General features: G+C 38.9%; 1 protein-coding gene across 2 annotated transcripts; it reads left to right on the top strand.

Moving 5' to 3' along the window:
* The first annotated feature begins 146 nt into the window (after positions 1–146).
* On the top strand, positions 147–19,567 carry LOC121569746 (coiled-coil-helix-coiled-coil-helix domain-containing protein 5). 2 transcript variants are annotated; one of them, XM_041880908.2, is made up of 4 exons: positions 147–257; positions 17,929–18,069; positions 18,643–18,794; positions 19,191–19,567. In XM_041880908.2, coding segments are annotated over exons 1-4 (324 nt in total). In that variant the 5' UTR covers positions 147–255; the 3' UTR covers positions 19,220–19,567. The 2 variants fall into 2 exon arrangements, with proteins under 2 accessions (XP_041736842.1, XP_041736844.1); XM_041880910.2 differs by lacking the exon at positions 147–257 and adding an exon at positions 17,524–17,782.
* The last annotated feature ends 956 nt before the right edge of the window (positions 19,568–20,523 follow it).

The following is a 20,523-nucleotide window of genomic DNA, read 5'->3' as shown; positions in this document are numbered from 1 at the left end:
CAGGGCAATCGGTTGTTTCTCCTTTAAGAAATAGACGCTTTTGGACTCGAGCAGGAAATGTCAAAATCTGTGATTGACAACAACCCAGGACCAATGGTATAGAACAATGGCAGTATGCAACGTATTTCGACCAATCGAAATAGAGGAGGATGTGTGCAGTAGATATTCTGTGTACGGCTGTGAACGTGTTTTATAACCTTGATTCTCTCTTTACTTTCATTCTAAACAAGCCTTCAAATTACTTCTACTGCAAACATGTAAGTGTCTTCAACGTTATGTATTTCATTCCATTTTGTAGATATCTATTTTAGTAAATAATCTACGTTCTAAACTGTACTCATTTACACCAATAAGATACAGTTGTGACTGAACCAGTATCTGTGCGTTAGAGACCTCTATTCAAACTTCAATTAAAGCGTTATAATGTCAAAATACGTTCGTTGATCACCAAATATGGAGTTTCGCTGAGGAAATCTTAATTTACTCCCGTTACGGCTGGTATGTGTCGTATCGGGTGAATGGTGGCCATTATTGCTGTCAACAAAGAGTCCGCTCAAGCTGCACCGTGTTAGAGGCTTTTATTAAAATCACGAGGTTACAGCATAAGTTACAGACCCGCGGTGTCCGGAGAACGGCATCCCAGATTGCCATGGCCGTTCTGCCCTTTCTGTAGTCTAGCCCCTATTTATAGACAATGCAAAAAGATGCTCCCTCTTCTGGCCAATCACCAGTCTCCCCTGTCTACAACACACTTCCTGTCTGTTGTATGTGACGTTACACTAAAACATTCCCTTTTGATACTAACATAAACAACATTCCATTTCTTCATGAAAAACATTTAACACCATCATAATCTCAATACACTACATATTCCCCCCTTCGAGACAAATTAAAAGTCTCGACAACAAACAGAATAGGATTATGACAAGTAACAATTTATCTTATTGAGTATCTTTAACATTAAACCAAAAACATTCTTCTCTAGAGTGTAAATACCTTTCTATGAAATATGAACAACTGTTTATGAAGTGTGAATACATTACTATGACATATGAACAAATCTCTATGGAGTGTAAGAGCGAAAAACTGTCCGGCAACCTTCCATCCATCAATCAAGACAGTAAAATTCTCTCACGGTCCCTCTGCCCCAGGCAACCACCTTCGGTACTCCAGATAAACTCATAAACCCTGTAAATGCATTTGAAACTATGATGCAATTAAATACACATGTAAGCCCCTGCAAACAAAATCCTATCCAAAAACATCCACTTGTAAGGCTGGTCAACCCATTGGACCCTACAGTGGAACTCTCCCTGCCTAGACTTTCTCTGTCCCTAAGCATCACCGAAATAAACAAAAACATCTAAGATCCTCACATGTATCCAATAACATCAAACATCATTCTACAAAAATTAATACCTAAGAATATGACACAATTATGTATTATACATGTCTATATTTCATTGCAGACACTGGAATGTAGTCCCTACACTTCATCTCCCCGTAGTCTCCTCTTCCAATGGATTTGTTGATGATGGAATCAGCCACACCCTCCTTGTTTCATCTCCTCCAGTCATATTGTCCCTTCCCATGTTCCCCCAAATGCTTCTGGAAGAAAAAGAAACGACCAAACAGTATCTTTTGCAAAACAAACACTTTCAAATTAAACATCAATATCAACTAAGAATATAAAATGATATATAAATGATGTATGAATCACATAAACCCATTCCCCCCTTTGATTCATAAATCATACTACAAATCACACCAATATTGAATTTTTTTTTTTTTTTTAAATGATCAAATAATCAAAAATGATATTTATCCATTCAGTTCCACTTGTCCATCTTTATCCAGATCAGGAACAGTCAACACCGGCATCTGAGTGTTGTCTCCAGGCATCACTCTCCAACCTATCTCAATATCATAGCTTTCTCAAAGGTCAGTAACAAATTACAAACATCACACAGTGCTATCAAAGCTGCCATTAAATGTAACCCATCACTGCCCCTACTGGCCTACCTGATCTTGCAACCAAGTCTTCTCAGATCTCCCAAACGCATCCCTTATATTCTTCAATGCATATATAACCCTAGTTATAATATCTGAACTATCTGGACTCAAAGTATCTACTAATATTATCAATATGATCTTTCCAAATGTTACACCATACCATGGAAAAAGTCCCCCCTTCTCCCTTAGATTTATACTTCAATGATAGGCTTGAAGACTATGACATGTAGCCATGTCTCTTTTCATCCAATTTCAAACCTAGCTTCAGATTTCTGTGTCCGGTGCTACCCCACTTATAATGGTAGAAACCTCATATGGAAGCTTCAACGTTGACATGTAACAACATCCTGTCTATCCATAGGGTAAGAATATATACGCTTTATCACCACAAACCCTCCAAATCTCTAAAATTCCCCATAGTCACATTGTCAGGCAAAAGCTAATCTTTTAACCATCAAAGTCCTGCTGTTCCTACTACCTGGTACCTAAAAAGTAACATATTTCTCATTACTACCCTTAAGGTCATACATACCCAAAGTTATCATATAACATCACAATCTGATATTCCCATAAACATACCCCTTACCTCATATGTTTTATTAGAACAAAAACAACTTTTAACCCTCAATGGTTACACCTCAAATACTTCAGTTACGCTGTTACCTGATTTTTCTTTACCATCCAACAAATTCACACAAGTTAATTCACTTAACCCAATAACACCTAACCCTAGGCTTAAACAAATGTTTTGACAATGACATTATTTTATCTGTTACTGACTGTTGCTGATACCACAGTCATGACAAAGCATAAGATTGACACATACTTGATAGAGGTCGAACGACCGTCTCTAACATGTTTGGTTCTGGAATTCTCACCAGACATGGACCCTCAAGATTCCTCACTGATATTACAGAATGAGTTAACCGCTGGAACCAAAGATTCCTACCTGCCATCTATCTCTAATTTTCACAACAGAAGAATCAAACCACTCCCTTTAGTTTCTCTCTCCCCTAACGAGCGGTACTGCAGATACCTCTCCTTGTCTGTCATTAAAATCAAAGACCTCATCCTGTACCTCCATGATGAATCTATATTCTCTCTACTACTATCTGTTCTCCTATTTTAATCCTATTCGTCTGGCTACCCCTTTAATTTCAGAAAAGTTGTTGTCGATGTCATACTTCCTACATTTGCCATTGCCATCGTATCATTAATCCCTTCCAAAGTTACCATTAAAGTAGTTGATTAACCTTAATTATTTCTAGTGGCACAGTTACCAATATCCTCTGTGTATTATCTACTGTTGGAGTGACTACTGTAATCTACTCCTCCTGAACTCCCTCAATGACTGTGGAGGCTACAACAGACCTCAACTCTTCCATTATAAGCGTTACTTTATGAATTACATAGCCTTTTAACCAATAATTCTTAACCAGACCAAATTCTAATGCTTGCACTAGATAAGTACACATATATTCTCCCTGACCTTTCTCTGTAACATTACGCAACATAAGTGAACAGTCACTCCTAACCCTCTTCCAAACTATACCTCCTTTGATTAGGTGCCACAGCTTCTACTCTTGGTCCTGATAACAATACTTCTTCTCCATAATTATCTCTCCATGTGGGAGGAACGTCCCCATCCTAACCCTAAAAAACAGCATTCCCCTAAAATGGGTGCTGGAGCTATTGGTTCCCTTATAATCAAATGCGATATATTTATGGCTTTAATAACTATCAATGTTGAAAGAGTTAAATTGCTTCTCACTGTTGTTATAATAGACTGAAGTGTTAATGTCCTTAGTTACTTCTAGTTTTCCCCAAAGAAAAGTTGTCTTTGCTTGTACTTCCATCTATCACCACTAGTGTCACTTTTTCCCAACTCTCAGTCCCATCTCTAATCCCTGACTTTCAAACTTTTGATTATAAAAATACACCTATAATTACCTTGATCTCCCTGCTGGGAACTAACTATAGATACTCAATCACCCTCAATCTTCTCTTATCATTCAGCAACGCATCTGCTCCTAACAGATCTAAACTCCTACCATATCTTCCCACTAAACTTTAAAATGTCCTTCACTACTGTTCTCTCTCTCTTACTACTAACTTTGAAACTTAGCTTACTGTCTTAGAGTTCCTTCAACCTAGTTCTCCTAACTTATTTTAATCTAATCTTTTTCTCCTAACCTTTAAAAACCTTTTCCACTGATTTATTCACAAAATCCCTTTACCACCAAATTTTTAGAATACGTGATTGGGAAAGTCCCCACCTGCTTCTGACTTTTTTTACACACAGACTTGGCAAAACGACTAAACACCTTTTTAGCCTAGCCTGAAATCTCTTGGTGTAAGAATGTAACCCAGAAAAACAGTCTCCCCTTTTAAAATCTTCTACCAGACAGTCGTCTAGTGTACATCTTATTGTACAGTTCACTTTACACAATGCATCTCTTCCCAACACTGCAACAGATATATGTCCTAATATTAGTATGTCTATTTTAATTAACTGTTTTACTACCTCAAATCCCTATCCTAATTAGTTATCAATTAGTGAGATGTTTAACCTCTTTAGGCTGAACACAGATAAGTTTTTCCACTATTCACTATCACTTCTCATAGTCCTGTTTTTACTTCAATTGTTGGATATTTTCTCTTCTTCTCTAATCGATGCTCTCAGCTGACACCCCCCTTCCGGATCTTCTAGGCACTAACAGGTGATCTTCACTTGCTCCTTTATCTTCCTCTGTTGTTTTCTCCTGGCGCATTTCCATCACAGGTAAAGTGACCAACCTGTCCATAATTATAACAGTCTTCTGAAAGTTGCTGGAAGTGTAGCTGAAATCTTCCTCCTCCTTCTAAGCCTTCTCGTCCTCTTCCTCTCCAATTCTGTGTCTGTCCAGAAACTGGCTGTGGATATGGAACACCTGGTACCCCCTTGGTGACTGGTACAATTGCGTTTGATCTTGTTCAGTTGAAGCTGTAACAGTGATTGTTGATTTGGTTCACTCTGATTCTTCATAACCAAAGCTTCTCTTCTCCTTCTTCTCCAGTTGTAAGTTGTATTTGATTGAGTTTTCAGAGAGTTTCTTGGTCCTGTTCCTTCTCGCCGTTGACATATCAGTATTCTTCAACAGCTTATACTCTAAGTTCTGTCCTCGAAATATCATCTTCCATCATCTTCTTACTAGTGGCCTTTTCTTGAGCTCAATCTTCTCTTCCCGACATCTCATTTTCTTCCTTCTGGAGTTTTGATTCATCTTCATCGTCGTTTCTGCTTGCCCTCTATCTATTATTCGTTCATCTTCATCTCTGATGCAATAATCACCCTCCTGGATGATCACTGGAAGCTGAGGATAAACATCCCTAAGCTCTACTTTTTAGCCTTATCTCTATAGCTTTGGTTATCTTATCGCTGGAATATTTTATAAGTTTTTGTTTGAGAATGAAGGGCAACTTTTGTTTCACTTGCCGGATAACCTCGCAATACTTTAGTTAAAGGGTCACTATTTTGTACTATATCAATCGGTGTAATCACCTTCATATAGCCTTGCTGTCCTTTCTCCCCATTGTAACTACTCTTTTATATTCCTTTATTATGAATTATCTTATTTTAGAATATATAGCCTATGGCTTCCCCCCTGTAATTATTTTTATAAACCTAACAACTCCACAAAAATAAATCAATTAAAAATCATGAATAATTAAAACCAATTTTTATTCCTATATCCTATGTCACCAATTTATCAATTAGTGTTGGCTATCTTACCACAACCCATCAAATGCAAGTAAATGTAAATTAGTCAACTTCAAAGCAATCCCAAAAACAAAGCCTGTAACCCCTTGCTCTATAACCCCTAATTATCTTAAATTTACAGAATAATGTCAGTCCTCGATTCCCAACACAACTCCAATCAAACCCAGTGATGCACAGAGCCTCCAAAATGCAATTTTTAATGAATCATTTGCCAAGCCTATGTAAAATTGTCATAACATCACATATTTTGTAAGGGATGATTTTGTGAACTAGCCTGATATCTGATCCTCTCCTCTGCCGCGTCACGTGATGTCACGTCATCACTTCCTGTATCTCCTCTCTCCCCTCGCTTATCGTTCCTCTCATATGACAGAAGAACAGAAACACAGAATAACATTTTAGTAGTTAATGCAATTACTGAGTATTTCCAACCATTCAATATTCGTTCCTTCTACATTATTCACTCTAAGACTAAACTCAGAACTAAATAGATCGCTCAAAACATTTTTATTTTATTTTAATCCGTCATTTAATTTAATTCATTATACTCCGCCAACATATATTTAATTTATAAATTCAATAGGTCACAAAACAAGTTTCATATTTAACCATCCGCCGATGTAACAACTAGAATACTCGTGTTAAAATCTCTCCTCTGTCTGTCTATTTCTCCCCTTGCAGGGTAACCCCAGATGGGACCTATGACCTTTACCCACAATGCAGTTTTGTAGTCTTAGCACATAACCGCATGTCGTAGTTTTAGCCCCGTAAAATCAAGCGCATGCGCACATCCACTTAACCCCATGCTTACCACCCAATAGAACGATAGCATTACGCTACAGCTTCACTATTTTATACCTTATACTCACACAATTACACATAACAGAGCTCACAAAACATATAACCTGACTTACACACACAGAGACAAGTTTAAGAGACTTTAATCCATCGCAATGGGGTCTCTAAGGATATCCGTTAGCATGTAGCACGCAACACAATTAGCATTTAGCATTAGCATTATCATTAGCCGCTATGTAGAATGTAGCATGACCCACACTTCAGCATTTAGAATTAGCCTTAGCCGCTATGTACCACGTGGCCTGAAACATAATCAAGCATTTAGAATTAGCCTTAGCCTTTAGCTAACTGCGGCCTACCGCACAAATACATATCCTGCACTGCCCTATTTATTTTGAACATATTTCTCCTACCGTTTTTGCTACCGTGACTTAATGACCATTACACCGAGAAATCAAACCCAATCAAACCCCCCGTCGGACGAGAGTCGAGTCATAATCACAATCAGATAAATCCCATCAAACAGAGTTCTTTCAAAACCCACCGAATGCACATTCTATCGTGCACACGGATTTGCCGGCCCATCATTTTCTAAATGGCCCCCCCGGGGTCTTAAGCGGTACAGTGCCCTATTGATGCGCATATCTGCCTTAATTGTACACTTTCAATACTTAATTCCTACCGTTTTATGCTCTAAATTTCCAATTACCTGCCGTTACCAATGGAATATATTTTAGACAGCCTCCTAGTCGACAGCAACAACGCCACCCGAGGCAAGGTCGTAATGGTACATCTCTCCAGTGTACACAAGTCGTATCCAATCTAACAAGCTCCAAAGCGGTAAGGAAAACTCACCCTTATCTGGCCATGCTTCAAAGCGAGTTAGCTTGGCGGCTACGAAACAAAGGAGAGTGCAGACCAGCCCCACGTTGGGCGCCATTTGTCGTATCGGGTGAATGGTGGCCATTATTGCTGTCAACAAAGAGTCCGCTCAAGCTGCACCGTGTTAGAGGCTTTTATTAAAATCACGAGGTTACAGCATAAGTTACAGACCCGCGGTGTCCGGAGAACGGCATCCCAGATTGCCATGGCCGTTCTGCCCTTTCTGTAGTCTAGCCCCTATTTATAAACAATGCAAAAAGATGCTCCCTCTTCTGGCCAATCACCAGTCTCCCCTGTCTACAACACACTTCCTGTCTGTTGTATGTGACGTTACACTAAAACATTCCCTTTTGATACTAACATAAACAACATTCAATTTCTTCATGAAAAACATTTAACACCATCATAATCTCAATACACTACATATGTACTTCCAAAAAATGTCTAAATAAAAATTAACAAGCAAAATTAACCAAAATAAATTAATTTCTGCATGGTCATGGCTAGAAGGGATCCATCCAGCTTTTGTCAAATTAACGTCATATCTGACTTTTCATAGCAGGTTAGGAAAGAGGATCCAACTGAAGACTGCAACTGAATATTTACTATTGCTGCCATCTGTCACATGCACTTATGTTAGCTTTTTCAAAAGCTTTAAAACTGGTAATAAAGATGTTCAAAGTTGTCAAAACTAAGGAATAAACCAACAGACCACTTCAGCTACAATAACATTCTCAGTAACTGTTATATATATATTTTTGTTGCTATGACTATGATATGTTGTTCTTGTTGATCTACCTTAGTTGAATGCACTGACTGTAAGTCGCTCTGAATAAGAGCATCTGCTGAATGACCAAACTGTAAATGTAAAAACAAACTTGTAAAGCATGCTGGGTATTATTGAGCTCCGCCCCCAAACAAGTACATATTTGGTCGGTGCAAACCGGATCCAAATATGAACAAATCATAGACGTCTCTTGCCAACATTTCACAAGAGGACAGTATGGTATGGTACAGGCCAGTAGAGTTGTATTCAATAGAGCAGGGATTTTCAAACTGATGTCTGCTGAGGTACTGCAGGGTGTCTGCATAAAATTTATGAATATCGCTAGCTGCAACCGAATACCACCGTGGATACCATTTTTATGTCTCTTCGTCCAATGTGAAGGAAGTTAGAGGTAGTTTCACGAGCCAATGCTAACTAGCGTTAGCGCAGAAGTCTACATGAATGGTTAGCATGTTAGCTGTTTTTGATCACATGACTCTGGGGAAGTCGATAAACGGCGTCATTGCCAAAATCTCTAACTATTCTTTTAATATGGAGGTGTCGTATCGCGTAAGTGCTGGCAATTATTGCTGATAAACAAAGGAGTCCGCTCATACTGAACTTTGATCATAAGGTTTATTCAGATCACAAGCTTTCAGCATAAGTTACAGGTGACATGCCCACCCGGAGAGCGACGCCTCAGATTGCAATGGCCGCTCTGCCCTCTCTTGGTCTAGCCCCTACTTATAAACAATGCAAAAAGATGGGTGCTCCCTCTTCTGGCCAATCACCAGTCTCCCCTGGGGCGTCACCCTCCAAACGGCTACATTTGACCTAACATAAACAACATTCCATTTCTTCAAGAAAAACATTTAACAAAGGCATAATCCTAATACACGACATTTCCCCCCTTCGAGACTAACTAACAGTCTCGAAAACAAACAGAATAGGATTATGACAAGTAACAATTTATCTTATTGAGTATCTTTAACATTAAACCAAAAACATTCTTCTCTAGAGTGTAAATACCTTTCTATGAAATATGAATAACTGTTTATGAAGTGTGAATACATTACTATGAAATATGAACAAATCTTTATGGAGTGTGAGAGCGAAAAACTGTCCGGCAACCTTCGTTCCAAATCCATCCATCAATCAAGACAGTAAAATTCTCTCACGGTCCCTCTGCCCCAGGCAACCACCTAGATACTCCAGATAAACTCATAAACCATGTAAATGCATTTGAAACTATGATGCAATTAAATACACATGTAAGCCCCTGCAAACAAAATACTATCCAAAAAATATCCACTCTAAGGCTGGTCAACCCATTGGACCCTACAGTGGACCTCTCCCTGCCTAGACTCCCTGTCCCTAAGCATCAACGAAATAAACAAAAACATCTAAGATCCCCACATGTATTCAATAACATCAAATATCATTCTACACAAATTAATACGTAAGAGTATGACACAAATTATGTATTACACATGTCTATATTTCATTGCAGACACTGGAATGTAGTCCACTACACTTCATCTCCCCGTAGTCTCGACTTCCAATGGATTGTTGATGATGGAATCGGAATCTTTCCACACCTTTCTTGTTTCATCTCCTCCAGTCATTGTCCTTTCATATTGTCCCTTCATATTGTCCTTGTTTGAGTATTTCAATCTCTACATGTTCCCCCAAATGCTTCTGGAAGAAAAGAAAAGACCAAACAGTATCTTTTGCAAAACAACACTTTCAAATTAAACATCAAGATCAACTAAGAATATAAAAATGATATATAAATGATGTATGAATCACATTAACCCATTCCCCCCTTTGATTCATAAAATCATACTAAAAATCACACTAATATTGGAGAAAAAAAATAAATAAATTGAAAAATGATCAAATAATCAAAAAGGATATTTATCATCCAGTCCCTCTTGTCCATCTTCATCCAGATCAGGAACAGTCAACACCGGCATCTGAGTGTTGTCTCCAGGCATCACTCTCCAACCTATCTCAATATCATAGCTTTCTCAAAGGTCAGTAACAAATTACAAACCTCACATACAGTGCTATCAAAGCTGCAACTAAAATCTGAACCATCACTGCCCCTACTGGGCCTACCTGATCTTGCAACCAAGTCTTCGCTGACTTCCGCTCCTTCAGATCTACCAAATGCATCCCTTATATTCTTCAATGCATATATAACCCTAGTGATAATATCTGAACTATCTGGACTCAAAGTATAACTAACATTATCAATAGGATCTTCCCAAATGTTACACCATACCATGGAAAAAGTCCCCCCTTCTCCCTTAGATTCATCCTTCAATGATAGACTTGAAGACTATAACATGTCTCTTTTCACCCTTTTAACCCTAGATTTAGCTGTGTCCGGTGCTACCCCTCTTATAATGGTAGAAACCTCATATGGAAGCTTCAACGTTGACATGTAACAACATCCTGTCCATCCATAGGGTAAGAATATATATGCTTTATCACCACAAACCCACCAAATATCTCTAAAATTCCCAATAGTTACATTGACAGGCAAAAGCTGATCTTTCACCATCAAAGTCCTGCTCTTCTTACTACCTGGTACATAAAAAGTTACATTATATTTGTCCTCTCTAACCTTATGTTCGTGCTTATCCAAAGTCATCATATAATCATCACAATCTGATATTCCCATGAAAATACCCCTTACATCATATGTTTTATTAGAACAAAACAACTTTTAGCCCTCAATGGTTTCACCTCAAATGCTTCAGGGTTCGCTGTTACCTGACTTTCCTTCACATCTAACAAATGCACACAAGTTAATTCACTTAACCCAATAACACCTAAACCTAGGCTTAAACAAATGTTTTGACAACGACATTATTTTATCTGTTACTGACTGTTGCTGATACCACAGTCATGACAACGCATAAGACTGACACACACTTGATAGAGGTCGAGCCCCACGTGTCTAAAATGGAACCCCACGTCTCTGGTGCTGGAATTCTCAACAGACATGGACCCTCAAGATTCCTCACTGATATTACAGAATGAATTAACCGCTGGAACCAAAGATTCCTACCTTCCCATCTCTAATTTTCACAACAGAAGAATCAAACTACATGCATTTAGTTTCTCTCTTCCCTAACGAGCGGTACTGATCAGATACCTCTCCTTGTCTGTCATTAAAATCAAAGACCTCATCCTGTACCTCCATGATAGTATCCTGTACTATTTCAGATGAATCTATATTCTCTCTACCACTATCTGCTCTCCTATTTTATTCGTACTATCATTGACAGCACTCTCCAATTCGTACCATAAACCCCTGAGTCCTTCTTGCTACCCCCTTTAATTTCAGAAAAGTTGTTGTCGGTGTCATACTTCCTACATTTGCTATTGCCATCGTATCATTAATCCCTTCCAAAGTTACCATTAAAGTAGTTGATTTAGTTGATGTATCAACCTTAATTATTTCTAGTGGGAAAGCTACCGATATCCTATGTGCATTATTTACTGTTGGAGTGACTACTGTAATCTACTCCTCCTGAACGTCACTTTACGAATTACATAGCCTTTTAACCAATAACTCTTAACCGGAACAAATTTTAATGCTTGCACTAGATAAGTACACATATACTCTCCCTGATCTTTCTCTGTAACATTACGCAAAATAAATGAACACTCACTCATAACCCTCTTCCACTTCATATTGTTGTACAAACTATATCTCCTTTGATTAGGTGCAACAGCTTGCTTCTACTTCTGGTCCTGATAACAATACTTCTTCTCCATAATTATCTCTCCATGTGGGAGGAACGTCCCCATCCTAACCCTAATAAGTATTATTCCTCTAAAATTGGTGCTGGAGCCATTGGCTCCCTTATAATCAAATGCGATATATTTATGGCTTTAATAACTATCAATGTTGAAAGAGTTAAATTGCTTCTCACTGTTGTTTTAATAGACTGAAGTGTTAATGTCCTTAGTTACTTCATCCATTTTCCCCAAAGCTTTGAAGTCTTTGCTTGTACTTCCATCTATCACCACTAGTGTCACTTTTTCCCAACTCTCAGTCCTACCTCTAATCCCTGACTTTCAAACTTTTGATTATAAAAATACACCTATAATTACCTTGATCTCCCTGCTGGAACTGTAAATATAGATACTCAATCACCCTCAATCTTCTCTTATTATTCAGCAACACATACTTTCTCAATGCATCTGCTCCTAACAGATCTAAATTCCTACCATATCTTCCCACTAAACTCTAAAATGTCCTTCACCACTGTTCTCTCTCTCTTACTACTAACTTTGAAACTTAGCTTACTGTCTTAGAGTTCCTTCAACCTAGTTCTCCTAACTTTTTAATCTAATCTTTTCTCCTAACCTTTAAAAACCTTTTCCACTGATTTATTCACAAAATCCCTTTACCACCAAATTTTAGAATATGTGATCGGGAAAGTCCCCACCTGCTTCTGACTTCTTTACACACAGACTTGGCAAACGACTAAACACCTTTTAGCCTAGCCTGAAATCTCTTGGTGTAAGAATGTAACCCAGAATAACAGTCACCCCTTTTAACTTTATTTTTCAGACAGATTGTCTAATAGGCAGTCTAATAGATTATCATCCTTCCTATGATATTATCTTTTTAAGCCAATATGATTCCCAAAAACCCTATTCTTTCAATGCTCTAATATTAGTATGTCTATTTTAATTTCTCTTTGAGTTCTATAGCAGAGCTCAATTGGTTCCTTAAGAGTAATTAACTGTTTTACTACCTCAAATCCCTATCCTAATTAGTTAATTTTACATAGTGAGATGTTTAACCTCTTTAGGCTCAACACAGATAAAAGCTTTTACACTATTCACTATCACTTCTCATAGTCCTCTGGTTTTACTTCAATTGTTAGATATTTTCTCTTCTTCTCTAATCGGTGCTATCAGCTGACACCCCCCTTCGTATCTTCTAGGCACTCTAGAATCCTTAGGGTTCACCTGGAGAACAGGTGATCTTGACTGGCCCCTGTATCTTCCTTAAAAATGTTCTCTGTTGTTTCCTCCTGACTTGTTGCAGTCACAGGTAAAGTGACCAACCTGTCCATAATTATAACAGTCTTCTGAAAGTTGCTGGAAATGTAGCTGAAATCTTCCTCCTCCTTCTATTTCTTCTCGTCCTCTTCCTCTCCAATTCTGTGTCTGTCCAGAAACTGGCTGTGGATATGGAACACCTGGTACCCCCCTTGGTGGCTGGTACAATTGCATTTGATCTTGTTCAGTTGAAGCTGTAACAGTGATTGTTGATTTGGTTCACTTTGATTCTTCATAACCAAAGCTTCTCTTCTCCACCAGTTGTATGATTGAGTTTTCTGAGAGTTTCTTGATCCTGTTCTTTCTTGCTGTTGACATATCAGGATTCTTCAAAAGCTTATATTCTAAGTTCTGTCCTCAAAATATCATCTTCCATCATCTTCTTACTTTTCTTCTGTGCCAGTCCTTGTAGGATAAACTCCTTTTGAATACACAGCACCTTTAGTCTCCTCTTTATCGCTGTCTTCATCTGAACTCGAATCTCTTGTATCCTTCTTCCTCTCTTGCCAACTTCCTTCTGATCACCGAGTCATATCCACCCATGATCTCTTCTCAATCACTCTGATCTTCATCTTCATCATCTTCTTCAAGTTCCATCTTCCTTAACCTCACTCTTCTCTTCCAGACATCTCATTTTCTTCCTTCTGGAGTTTTGGATTCCTCTTTCTGGTCGTTTCTGCTTGTCCTCTATCTATTATTCATCTTCATCTCTGATGCAACAATCACCCTCCTGGATGATCACTGGAAGCTGAGGATAAACATCCCTAAGCTCTACTTCCTTCCCATAAGGTGGGTGTCTTTTTGCTGAATCCGTATGTGAGAAAGGTGTACTAACTTCTGCCATTAGTTTTCCTAACACTACTTTAGTTAAAGGATTACTATTTTTCCCCTATATCAACCGGTGTAATGACTTTCATAGCCTTGATGTCGTTTTTCCCCATTGTAACAACCCTTTTATATTCCTTTATCGTGAATTATTTTATTTTAGACTATATAGGCTATGGCTTCACCCCTTTAATTATTAATATAACCCAAACAACCCAAAAAATAAATAATAATAATAATAATTTTTTATTTTTTTTAAAATTAATCTATAAAAATATGAATATGAAAAAATTCAATTAATTTTTATTCAAAAACCATTTCCAATTAAAATAAAAAAATCAATTAAAAAATCAATTAAAAATTATGAATAATTATAACCAATTTTTATTCCTATATCCTATGTCACCAATTTATCAATTAGTGGTGGCTATCTTACCACAACCCATCAAATGCAAGTAAATGTAAGTTAGTCAACTTCAAAGCAATCCCAAAAACAAAGCCTTCTAACCCTACCATTACTACACTTCCCATAAACCCCCTTGCTCTATAATCACCTAATTATCTTAAATTTACAGAATAATGTCAGTCCTTGATTCCCAACACAATTCCAATCAAACCCCAGTGATGCACATAGCCTCCAAAATGCTATTTTTAATGAAATAGTATTTGCCAAGCCTATGTGAAATTGTCATAGCATCAGATATCCTGTAGGGGAAGATTTTGTAACCAGACCAGTCTCAAACCCTTGACTCGATCCTCTGCCGCGTCACGTGACGCTACGTCAGCACCCCCTCTCCTTCTCTCTCTCTCTCCTGTCGTCTCGTCCTATCGCCTCTCATATGACAAAAACAGAGACACAGAAAAATATTTTAGTAGTTACTGCAATCACTGAGTTATCTCAACCATATTCAACATTCCTTCGTTCACATTCGCTCTAAGAATCAACTCAGGACTAAATAGATCAATAACATTTTTATTTAATTTTTATTTATTTTAATCGTCATTTAATTTAATTTATTATAATTCGTCCTCATATATCTAATTTATAAATTCAATAGGTCACAAAACAAGTTTCATCTTTAACCAACAGCCGATGTAACAACTAGAAGATCTAATTCATTTTCAAATCTTTCCTCTTTGTTCTCTCGTCTGTGTTTCTCTGTCTCCCCCTGCGACACGCAGGCCCCACAGAAATATGACACGTTACCCACAATCCCGTGTTGTAGTTTTACTATACCCTCGTGTTGTAGTTTAGTGCCGTAAAACAAAACGTGTCCTAATCTCGTGCCATAAACTCCCCCTTTCTGTAGTGTAGTGTCGCAAAATTAAACGCATGCGCAAATGCATTTAATGATACGATTCCCAGACAACAGAACGATAGCATTACGCTACAGCTTCACTATTTTATACCTTATACTCACACAATTACACATAAGAGCTCACATTTGCGTAGAACTCTGAATTCTACACACACAGACATATTTTAAGAGGCTTTAATCCATCGCAATGGCCCTCTAAGGACACGTTAGCATGTAGCACGCAACACAATTAGCATTTAGCATTAGCCGCTATGTATAATGTGGCATGAACCACACTCCCATTTAGCATTAACATTAGCCTTAGCCTTTAGCCAACTGTGGCCTACCACACGCCCTAAGTAACCCTGCATTGTGCCTAAATCATTGTCCATTTATCCCCTGCTAACTTTATGCTGCCGTAAGTTATGGATATCATATGAGCGGTTACCCCATGCAAATACCCCGTCGACTATAAGATGAGGATAACTTACAATATAACCGTCCACCTTATAGTTCCTAGAACCAACCTGACACCACCTAGCGCGTTGCAAGGATTTATGGCCCACTCCTAAGGAGTCGCCTCGTTTCGAGGTCTTTAACAGATTCACAATGCCCTTATTGCATACGTATTCCTGACTTTATTCTGCCAATATCTGCCTTAATCTCTACCATCGATTGCTCTAAAATTCCAAGCCTACTCTCCCTCCTTTTGCCCTGTCTACCAGTGCAATAATTGATAATGATTAGCCAGACCCCCCGTTATCAGCAATAACGCCACACGAGGCACGGTCGTATGGTACATTTCTCCAGTGTACACAAGCAGTATCCAACCTAACAAGCTCCAAAGCGGTAAGAAAAACTCACCCTTGTCTGGCCATGGCTTCAAAGCGAGTTAGCCTGGCGGCTGAATGAAACAGAGGAGAGATGCAGACCAGCCCCACGTTGGGCGCCATTTGTCGTATCGCGTAAGTGCTGGCAATTATTGCTGATAAACAAAGGAGTCCGCTCATACTGAACTTTGATCATAAGGTTTATTCAGATCACAAGCTTTCAGCATAAGTTACAGGTGACATGCCCACCCGGAGAGCGACGCCTCAGATTGCAATGGCCGCTCTGCCCTCTCTTGGTCTAGCCCCTACTTATAAACAATGCAAAAAGATGGGTGCTCCCTCTTCTGGCCAATCACCAGTCTCCCCTGGGGCGTCACCCTCCAAACGGCTACATTTGACCTAACATAAACAACATTCCATTTCTTCAAGAAAAACATTTAACAAAGGCATAATCCTAATACACGACAGAGGCAATTACAGTCATTGCAGCTAATTACAGGTTTTTTTCTGTATATTACATTTTTAAGCAGTTCGTCTAAGTGGACATTTTCGGGATGGAAAAACGGTTTCAGTGTCAACTTAAACGACCAAACCCAGATAGAAAGAATGCAGAAAATATATTGTGTGTATATATATATATATATATATATATATATATATATATATAGATGGTATTATAAAAAACATATATATATATATATTTGTTTTTTATAATACCATCTTTGAAAACTAACAATCAAATAAAAGCTAGACAGTCAGGGGGAATAAAAAAAAAAACGTGCATTCAGGGCACATGCCCATTTGATTTTGTTATAATGTTTGAGCAGAGGAACAAAGCATTAGCCATGGCATTGAATTGCAGAAAATGTGCTTTACAACAGGAACATTTTCTCTATGCCGCCAAGATACCTTTCTAGCTAATAGACTATGTTAGAGTTTACACTTCTTCTTCCAATGAACTGTGGGGAGGTCAAAATAATGAAACTGCCTACCAAATCTATTCATTTTAAAATGTTGGTTACTTCTACTTGCCATTATCATTCACATGATGAAAAGACAAGACCCTGAATATATATATTATATCTGGGTCGCCGGTTTGCCTGTGCAAGAAAAGTTTGAAAACCCCTACAGTACTGTACTGTACAGTAGTTTAATTCAGCAGAGCAGATTACAGTACAGTAGCGTCTAATTAAGTAGAATACAGTACAGTTTTGTTCAGTACATTAGAGTAAAGTACAGTACTCTATTCTTTACTGTACTGTACGCTACTTTTCTTTACTGTATTGTGTACTGTACTGTGCTGTCCAAACTTGTGAAACACAGATGTCTATAATTGGTTCAGATTTGGTCCATGATATTGCCAAATATAGGCCAGGCAGGACCCGGTACGTCTGTGGACGTTGAAATCAAGGCCGGTCCAGACCGGACAAAATCTGAACCAAACATAGGCGTCTAAATCAAGGCCAGTCCGGACTGCACCATAAAAAGAAAGAAAAAAAGACTTTGCCATCTGTAAATGGTTAGTGGGCAATTTGTTTTTCTGAAATTCATTCCTTCAATTATTGTCATTGTCACAGAAAAGGACACACAGTCCATGATTGGACTTCACTGTAATTGTCTATGCATATCTCAGAAACTGTTCTGCATGTCTGTGTCATCCTCTAGGCAGGTTGCCATGGATATCACCACCAAGTATTGCCATAAGGAGATGGAGAGCTATGGGCAGTGTGTGGCCTCCCACCCGTCTACATGGCAACGGCACTGTCAAGACCTGAAGATGAAGGTGGCACAGTGTACCTCTTCACAGTAAGGAATAAACCATTGTCCATGACAATATTAATTGTGCAATCCATAACCTATTTTGCTAACATTCCACTCCTTGTACTCCGTGTCATTGTTTTGCATGATAAGGAGTTGAATGATAGCAGCAACAGACTGGTAGTACCCAGGCTATAACTGACTGGCCTTGATGGTGATATGTAAACCTGGTACAGAGCAGAGTGGGCCTCTCTTGGAGTCTGGTTCCTCTCTAGGTTTCTTCCTATTTTGACAGTTGGAAACGGGGGAGACAGGCAAGTAGGAGAACAGTAGGAAGGGTGGAGGTGGGGAATGAACCCCGGTCTCCAGTGGGGAACAGTATATGTGACTAGTCGGGAGCATTAACGCTAGACCACAGGCTTTGCACAATTACCTATTCCTTCCACTGTGCTGCTGCTTGTACTTTGGGGGTGTAGGTTAGGTTACTGTAAAGAACTATTGATGTGAAAATAATTCAGATGCAAAAAGTCGAACCAGTGAGTACTGTACAGTGCTAATATTGTGAAGTGTAGGATTGTGTTTAAGTTTTCTTCAAGATCTTATTGATCAATGTTTCTGCAGCCCTGTGATCCAAAAGATCCGGACAGACTGTTCCAAAGAGTTCACAGAGTTCGAACGCTGCTTACTAGAGAACCAGAACTCACCTACCTCCTGTTCAGCCCATGTAGCACGCTTCCTCGGCTGTGCCGAGACAGTGGACCTTTCCGGAGTGGGTGAGTGTTCACTGATTGTAGATCAGTCTTCGGCTCGTTCACCACAGCCCTCACTTTTTTTTGTGGTTATACTAACTTTTGACTGGTGTCCTTTGGCCTTGAGAGAGTGCTTTACATCAGTTTCTTTCATCTTTGGTCTTCAAGTACCCCCAAAAGTAAACATTAAATAAATATCTTATTACGTGGTATAAACTGGGTCTTTCTGTCCTTAGTATTCATACCTGTCCAGCGTCCGTACACCATACTGTATTTGTTTGACCTTTTTGACAATCTCGGTTAACCCAGTACTAAAATCTTGCGTAATTTGGTAATTTATGTTTACGTAATCTGTTTCCGAGAGATTACCTTTTTGAATATTTGGTGTAGTAGTTGAAGTGAATATATCTCCTCTTTCAGCAGTGAACCCGGTTCCTCAGCCCTGTTAGGACCCAGCAGTGACCATCATCCATCCCTCTCAGAGAAGATATCTCCTTCCTGCAATACTGAAGCCGGACTGCTCTATCAATCATGGATAAATCAATGCCCATGGCATTTTGACAACATCCTGACTTTGTACATGGATAAACTGGACTCTTGTCCATGGCTACTTTAGGATTTGTCAAGAGAACTCGGAATACTAGACATTTACAAGTTACTGGGACAGATTTCTGCCTGAGACTGTCAAGAATCAAGATGGGTTATTTCTTGAAGTTCTTTCATAACAAATCAAATTTTATTTGTCACATACACGTGTTTAGCAGATGTTATAGCGGGTGTAGCGAAATGCTTGTGCTTCTAGCTCCGACAGTGCAGTAATATCTAACAATTTCACAACATATACCCAATACACACAAAAAAGTAAGGAATGGGATTTAAGAATATATACATATGAGAGCGGCATGGACTAAGATACAGTAGAATATTATAGAATAGAATGCAGTATATACATATGAGATGAGTAGTGCAAGATATGTAAACATTATCAAAGTGACTAGTGTTCCATTTCTTAAAGTGGACAGTGATTTCAACAGGCAGCAGCAGCCTCTAATGTGCTAGTAATGGCTATTTAACAGTCTGATAGACTTGAGATAGAAGCTGTTTTTCATTCTCTCAGTCCCAGCTTTGATGCACCTGTACTGACCTCGCCTTCTGGATGATAGTGGGGTGAACAGGCAGTGGCTCGGGTGGTTGATGTCCTTGATTCTTTTTTTGGCCTTCCTGTGACATCGGGTGCTGTATGTGTCTTGGAGGGCGGGTAGTTTGCCCCCGGTAATGCGTTCGGCAGACCGCACCACCCTCAGGAGAGCCCTGCGGTTGCGGGCGGTGCAGTTGCCGTACCAGGCAGTGATACAGCCCGACAGGATGCTCTCAATTGTGCATCTGTAAAAGTTTGTGAGGGTTTTAGGTGATACGCCAAATTTCTTCAGCCTCCTGAGGTTGAAGAGGCTAATCGATGCTACAGCTCTCTGAAATACACTGGGACAATGGGAATCAGAGGTGTCATCATTTCCTATATGTGAAAAGAATCACTCTGTGCGACTGGCTGTGCAGCAGGTTTTACTGTGTGTAATACATATTTACAACACTGGTAACCTCGGGTAGCAACATAAATTGTTTTATTTTCCTCTCCAACAAAGCAGCAATATTTATGAATGCTATATTGAGAATGAATGTGTGTAACGGAGTTAGCTTTGTAACCTCACTCCGCACAACTGCGTGTTATCGAAGTATCCCTTGTTTGCGGTGTAGT

This window comes from Coregonus clupeaformis, chromosome 7, assembly GCF_020615455.1.
Source record: "Coregonus clupeaformis isolate EN_2021a chromosome 7, ASM2061545v1, whole genome shotgun sequence".
Lineage (NCBI taxonomy): Eukaryota > Metazoa > Chordata > Actinopteri > Salmoniformes > Salmonidae > Coregonus > Coregonus clupeaformis.
The sequence above is the reverse complement of the archived record's forward strand: the minus strand, read 5'-3'. Positions and strand labels throughout refer to the sequence as shown.

What these genes read in the sequence shown, in the direction of transcription:
- LOC121569746 (XM_041880908.2), top strand. An exon ending in GCACAGTGTACCTCTTCACA is followed by an intron (nt 18,070 to 18,642) that starts GTAAGGAATAAA and finishes ATGTTTCTGCAG; the next exon opens with CCCTGTGATCCAAAAGATCC. An exon ending in AGTGGACCTTTCCGGAGTGG is followed by an intron (nt 18,795 to 19,190) that starts GTGAGTGTTCAC and finishes CTCCTCTTTCAG; the next exon opens with CAGTGAACCCGGTTCCTCAG.